This window comes from Nicrophorus vespilloides, unplaced genomic scaffold (assembly GCF_001412225.1).
Source record: "Nicrophorus vespilloides isolate i.1.1-1 unplaced genomic scaffold, Nicve_v1.0, whole genome shotgun sequence".
Taxonomy (NCBI): Eukaryota; Metazoa; Arthropoda; class Insecta; order Coleoptera; family Silphidae; genus Nicrophorus; species Nicrophorus vespilloides.
Window position 1 is genome coordinate 865 of NW_017096811.1, and position 6436 is coordinate 7300.

Genomic DNA, 6436 nt, shown 5'->3' on the forward strand with positions numbered 1-6436 from the left:
AACAACGACGACGACGACGAGACCACAGTTGGCGGTCGGACTGCGGCGAAGAACCAATTCTTCTCAACGGAAATAATTGAATCGGAAAAATCGGACGAGATTGTAACACAAACTTAAAAGCAAACGGTTCGCGTTTCCTTCTTGGAGGAACGGTAGATTTTTTTTGTTTCTCGAAAATTATAATTTTTTGTTTTTTTGGTGCGAAATGTCCGCAAAACTGCACGTAGCTCTCGCGCTCTTCAGCTTGATCTTCATCACCTTGGAAGCGGCAAACGTAAGTACAAAAATTAGTTCATCGTCGTTATTCAAAAAAAAAAAAAATCTAGTTCTTCGAATGCAATCCATTATCATTTCGTTCTTCTCGTACGTGGAAATTACTTTCACCATGTGCGAGAAAGTATTCCAAACGCGTGCTCGGAATTCAATAACCATCAGATATAAGTGTCGTTTAGAAATCGATTCCAAAAAAAAAAAATCCAAAAGTTTCTCAAAGCGATTCCCAAAAAAAAAACTACAATAAACCCTTGCAAACTTGATCCTTAAAATAGCGTTAGAATTATTTGAAGATGAAGCATTCAGGGACAAAAAATGGGTAACGGGTATTCAAATCGTGCTCGAATTCGAACACACACACGTACACTTTTCGTGGGTGCGGACGAAGGAACGAACGTGAACAGAGCAGAACCCTGCTCAGGTCGATTTGCATTGAATGTCGCCGCCACCTTCTTCGATCCAATCCAATCTGAATTATTATGATTATTATTATTGTTTGTCCGAAAACATAATAATTATTCGTCCGGTTTCGAGCAAACAATCAAAACTTCCAATAAATAAATTAGTCATCGGGTTTATTAAACTCTGCAGAAGCAGATAAAAACCGACGCGATTAATTACATTTTAATTTGGTTTTTCGGATCGGAAATACCGAGACGCACTCAATTCATTCCTTTCATTTTCATCCATAATTCATTATGTTCCTCGAATCGATTCATTTACGAATAAATTTTCGATCAATTAACAGCAGCAGAAGAAGAAAAAAAAACATTTTATACAGAAAGCAAACTTAAATTAAATTTTACTTAAATGTATACTTTTTTAATTAGTAAAATATAATTATGGTTGATTTACTTAATGAAATATAAAATTTAGTTGTTGATCATCATTTGTTTTGTCATTAGATTTATATGACACATAGACGTCAGTGTCAATTGGAAAATTGATAATTTACTTGTTTACTCCATTAAATTTTATATAATTATTCATTTAATTTACCGAGAAACATCAAATGTCTACTTGATTCTAGTTTGTTACGTAATGTGCTTAAATTTACGTGACACATAAACGTCAGTGTCAAATTGAAAATACTGTTAATTTGTACATATCATATAAATAATAAGCAGAGAACGGTTCATATGCGCATAATAATAATAAAAAAAACGAGTCAAATAAAGTCACGATCTTACGGTAAGTTTCAGTACGACGATGGTCTTTTATAATGTTGCACTTTGCACACGAGACGTGCTTGAACGATCGTTAACCCTCGACCAGAAATTAGACTTCTTTTGTTTCGTTATTTCTGAATGCATAGCTGCCTTTATCTGCGCAACAAATGTGTTCTTGTGATATGCTTTTAATCTCTGTACCTGCACTTAACGTGTCAACTTTATGTATAGATCAACCATAAAAATAAATTGCTTGATGATTACTTGAACTAATGAGACTAATCTATTATTGTTTTCTTAATTTAAGACGAGGAGTGAAGCGAATATCGGAAGAGGACTGTTCACGAGGTTCGGGAATTATGGGAATCAACCACCGCCCAGACACGACACACCTCCATCTTCTTGCAGCTGCTGTAAGTATCTTTTTCAAATAAACATATAAACATTATAATATTTCCAAGAACTAGACAGTAATTAGTTTTGTTTTTGTTTTGATTGAAGCTTGCGGCGAGAGGAACGATGCAAGCAGAATCGTGGGTGGTCAGACGACTGCGGAGAACGAATTTCCGTGGATGGCTCGATTGTCGTACTTCAATAGGTTCTACTGCGGAGGGATGTTGATCAATGACAGATACGTGCTGACAGCCGCGCACTGCGTCAAAGGGTAATAAACAACCCATCACCATAGTAATAACGTGTTTGTTTATTTGTTATTGTTGTTGTTGTTGTTAGGTTCATGTGGTTCATGATCAAAGTGTCGTTCGGGGAGCACGACAGATGCAACGATGCGCGAAAACCTGAATCCCGATTCGTCCTGCGAGCGATCGCAGGCGCCTTCAGTTTCCTCAACTTCGACAACGACATCGCGCTGCTGCGTCTGAACGATAGGGTGCCGATCACCGACAAGATCAAGCCGATCTGTCTTCCGAGCGTCAAGGACAACCTGTACGTGGGAACGAAAGCTGTGGCAGCAGGTTGGGGTACCCTCAAGGAGGATGGAAAACCTTCGTGCTTCCTGCAGGAAGTCGAGGTGCCGGTGATCAGCAACGAGGAGTGTCGCGCCACGAATTACTCATCGAAAATGATATCGGATAACATGATGTGCGCAGGTTATCCGAAAGTCGGACAAAAGGACTCGTGTCAAGTAAATGGAATCAAAAGCTATGCATGGATTACTTGATAATAATTTTTTTTTTTTTTAGGGAGACAGCGGTGGACCGTTGATCACCGAGAAGCCGGACAAGAAATACGAACTTATCGGTAGGCGTTGATTAATAACATCAATTGTTATATATCGATGATAACTTTGATATCTTTCATCAGGTATCGTATCCTGGGGCAACGGCTGTGCGAGGCCCGGATATCCGGGCGTCTACACGAGGATCACCAGATACCTGGATTGGATCATGGAGAACTCTGCGGACGGCTGCTTCTGCCAAGACTGAAAATGCACGATTCTTACAACTATTATTACTACAACAACTATTAACAACAACGGTTTTCTAATTGTCTCTTAATTATTGTGATATAACTAGGCGTCATTATTTCTAAAAAAAAAAACCTAAAATCCCTAAAACCCAACACTAAAAATAAATGAAACTAAAGAAACCCTCGACTTCCTCCTCCATCCCTCGTTTTAATTTATTTAACTAATTTTTAATTTAGCCCCCCCAGTCTATGTGAACAGATTTTAGATAGATAGACATTTAGTAGATATAAATAAAATGAATTCCAAAAAAAAAGAAACGTAAAATCCCTAAAACCCAACACTAAAAATGAAAATGAAACTAAAGAAACCCTCGACTTCCTCCTCCATCCCTCGTTTTAATTTATTTAACTAATTTTTAATTTAGCCCCCCCAGTCTATGTGAACAGATTTTAGATAGATAGACATTTAGTAGATATAAATAAAATGGAATTCATTTTTTTTTTGTTGTTGTTGTTGTTCATCCTTCATTCGTTTATCCATTTAAGAGTTTTCGGTTGTTTTTACGTCAAACTGTGAAACAAAATTTATTTATTGAAAAAAAAAAAGAGAAACGGAAAAACTTGTTTCATGTGGCGAGTTGATTGACCGACCACCGCTCGATGTGCTGCTGCTGTTTGCTGGACACTCCTTTGCTCTCAGCAGTGTCTCACCATTCTTCACCTGCCGCCGAGATGTACCGCAAATTTCTCGTCTTCGTTCTCGCAACACTTTTACTACCTAATAAATACGTGAGTACGACTAATTTTCATACAAGTCTTCACTTCAAACACGTAATCAATGTTATCTTTACAACAAGTTTAGTTAATAAATCTATTTCAAATATCGTAGAATGTTTGATTCTGAAAGTTTATCAATTGTTTTTTGTTTTTGAAGGATGCAACCAATCAAACCAAGGGCCTTCTAGATTTCCTCTTCTTGAACGACCAATGCGATTGCGGTTAGAAAAAAACAAATTGAAAACTCTAAATTATATTGAAATACGTTATTTTTTGCAGCATGCGGTGTTCCGAATCGCGAGGCCAAATTGTTGGGTGGAGAATATCTGAGAACAAACGAATTTCCATGGATGGCCCAGATCCAGGTGCGTGGAGATTTCGTCATCCCAGGCACCCTGATCAACGACAGATACGTGATCACCTCAGCATCAACGATTATCGGGTTAATTTAAATAATTTTAATTATGATTCAATTAATTTGCAACTTGTGATCTTCAGGTTAACTCCATACGATTTGAAGGTGACTTTGGGGCAATTCGATCGCTGCTTTCCGGACGTTTCATCGCAGAACGTAAGCGTCGACGCGATCAAATTGCATCCGGATTTCAGTCCGGGAAATCGCGCTCACGATTTGGCTCTGGTTAAACTCAGTAGTCCGATTAATTTCGATAGGAAGATCAATCCGATTTGCATTGCTTTACCAGGTGATGTTTAAGTTAAACTTAACTTGAGGATTGTATTCTGATTGTTTGGTAATTAGGTGCCAAGTATGTCGGGCAAGTTGGGACTGTTGTCGGATGGGCGGAAGGATCGAGCGCGGATAGTTCTTGCAGACCGAGGAAGTTGGGTCTTCCCATTCTCGATTACGATAGATGCGTTGGTACGGCTTTGGACTCGCAATACACGAGTTTGGATAAGGGCTGTCTGGGCGTGATTGGGGCTAAGAGCGTAATTTGCGAGGTTCGTTGACTTCTCTAAAGTTTTCATCTTTAATTAATCGTTAAATTTCAGACTGATGCTGGAGGTCCCGTGATGTACAGATCTTACAACAGAGTTTACGAACTTATTGGTGAGTGATTAACTAGTTTTGTTACATAATTGATTGATGTTTGCTTTCAGGAATTCTCTCCGATAAAAACGGTTGCGCAGATTTACCGAGCACGGCGCTCTACACCAGAATCGGCGATCATTTGAGATGGATCAAGGAGGCTACCAAAGATGCATGCTACTGTATCAAGTCTTAGAACAAATAGTTAATTTAAAAGGGTAGATAGGGTAGACAGGATGAATCGGAGATCCTCTCGTAGATCCAATTGAGTTTCTGCAGAACATCCGTGTACAATCCGGGCTCTCCGATTTCGGCGCATCCTCTACCAGAAGATATTATCCCTGAAAACGTAAAGTTATAAGAAAAAGAGAATCTGAGCGCGTTCGCAAATAGTTTCACCGATGATCTCGTATCTCTTAAACCTATTTATAATCTGCAGCGGACCGCCGCTGTCCCCCTGCAAACGAACGAATAAACAAATATTATCATTACTTCTTTGGTAACTTTATGAGTTTTACTTGGCAAGAGTCCGCCGTTCCGTTCACGTAACCGGCGCAGAAGAGCGAGGCATCGTTGCCGATGCAAAAAGACCTCTCCAAAATCGGCACTGATACCTGCAAAGGTCTACAGCTGATCGAAGATTCGTCGTTGGCGATGGTCGAACCCCAACCCACGATCTTTCCCGATCTCCTCTTGTATTTATCCACCACTTTCCTACCGTACACATCTGCAGACAAATAAATTCAATCTCTATATTCTATACAATTAGCAATAAACTCACCCAAATTTGGTAGACAGATGGGGCTGATGATCTTGTTGTTGGTCACCCTCATGTTGAGCCTCAGGAGCGCAACGTCGTGACGAAAATCACGCGGATCGAAGTCGCCGTGCACGATGATCTCGGCTAAAGAAAATTGGACGGTGTCGCTGTTCGGAATGCAACGATCGTGTTGTCCTAAAACTACCTTAAGATTATCTTTCAAAAACCTAAAACAAAGATAAAAACAAAAGGTTTATACTTCAACATTTATTTTGACAGTATAAAAGTCATTATGACACAATACTTGTCAGATTGACAGCTTTATAAAATACAATTTTATGTAACATTTAGCAACATTTGTATAACATAAAATATATTAATAATGTTATTAATTTATATACATCATGTAATACGTTTTAAGTATTAATTTTTTTAGAATATTTTGCAAAAAAAATATCAATTAAACTGTCATGTTGACAGATAATTGCTTTGATTAATTTGACATAATTGTCACACAATACTTGTCAGATTGACAGCTTTATAAAAATACAATTTTTTGTAACATTTAGCAACATTTGTATAACATAAAATATATTAATAATGTTATTAATTTATATATATCATGTAATAAATTTTAAGTATTAATTTTTGAGAATATTTTGCAAAAAAAATATCAATGAAACTGTCATGTTGAAAGATAATTGCTTTGATTAATTTGACGTAATTGTCACACAATACTTGTCATATTGACAGCTTTATAAAATACAATTTTATGTAACATTTAGCAACATTTGTATAACATAAAATATATTAATAATTTTATTAATTTATATATATATATCATGTAATACGTTTAAGTATTAATTTTTGAGAATATTTTGCAACAAAGATATCGAATGAAACTGTCATGTTGACAGATAATTGCTTTGATTAATTTGACATAATTGTTTCACAATACTTGTCAGATTGACAGCTTTATAA

The 6436-nt window shown here is 37.2% G+C and overlaps 3 protein-coding genes across 3 annotated transcripts; 2 read left to right on the forward strand and 1 right to left on the reverse strand.

Moving 5' to 3' along the window:
- Positions 1-205: 205 nt before the first annotated feature.
- LOC108558246 (venom protease-like) lies at positions 206-3020 on the forward strand. Its single transcript, XM_017915090.1, has 6 exons — positions 206-274; positions 1750-1855; positions 1944-2106; positions 2175-2586; positions 2645-2702; positions 2766-3020. The coding sequence occupies exons 1-6, from the start codon at positions 206-208 to the stop codon at positions 2885-2887; spliced, it is 930 nt and encodes a 309-aa protein (XP_017770579.1). The 3' UTR covers positions 2888-3020.
- Positions 3021-3602: 582 nt separating this feature from the next.
- On the forward strand, positions 3603-4959 carry LOC108558247 (serine protease 27-like). Its single transcript, XM_017915092.1, has 7 exons — positions 3603-3659; positions 3805-3868; positions 3927-4089; positions 4146-4351; positions 4408-4607; positions 4659-4716; positions 4767-4959. Exons 1-7 carry the CDS (start codon positions 3603-3605, stop codon positions 4889-4891), a joined length of 873 nt encoding a protein of 290 aa, XP_017770581.1. The 3' UTR covers positions 4892-4959.
- LOC108558248 (proclotting enzyme-like) lies at positions 4906-5682 on the reverse strand (the record flags this gene model as incomplete). The annotated part of the gene is made up of 4 exons (XM_017915093.1): positions 4906-5036; positions 5095-5152; positions 5214-5422; positions 5477-5682. Coding segments are annotated over 4 exons (604 nt in total), but the record flags the coding sequence as incomplete, so codon positions are not given.
- Positions 5683-6436: the final 754 nt, after the last annotated feature.

Bases quoted from the DNA above. Each gene is read 5' to 3' on its own strand.
- LOC108558246 (XM_017915090.1), top strand. From the start codon at position 206: ATGTCCGCAAAACTGCACGTAGCTCTCGCGCTCTTCAGCTTGATCTTC. The intron at 275-1,749 runs GTAAGTACAAAA...TCTTAATTTAAG, and splicing joins TCACCTTGGAAGCGGCAAAC to ACGAGGAGTGAAGCGAATAT. The intron at 2,107-2,174 runs GTAATAAACAAC...TGTTGTTGTTAG, and splicing joins GCCGCGCACTGCGTCAAAGG to GTTCATGTGGTTCATGATCA.
- LOC108558247 (XM_017915092.1), top strand. From the start codon at position 3,603: ATGTACCGCAAATTTCTCGTCTTCGTTCTCGCAACACTTTTACTACCT. The intron at 4,090-4,145 runs GTTAATTTAAAT...TGTGATCTTCAG, and splicing joins TCAGCATCAACGATTATCGG to GTTAACTCCATACGATTTGA. The intron at 4,608-4,658 runs GTTCGTTGACTT...GTTAAATTTCAG, and splicing joins CTAAGAGCGTAATTTGCGAG to ACTGATGCTGGAGGTCCCGT.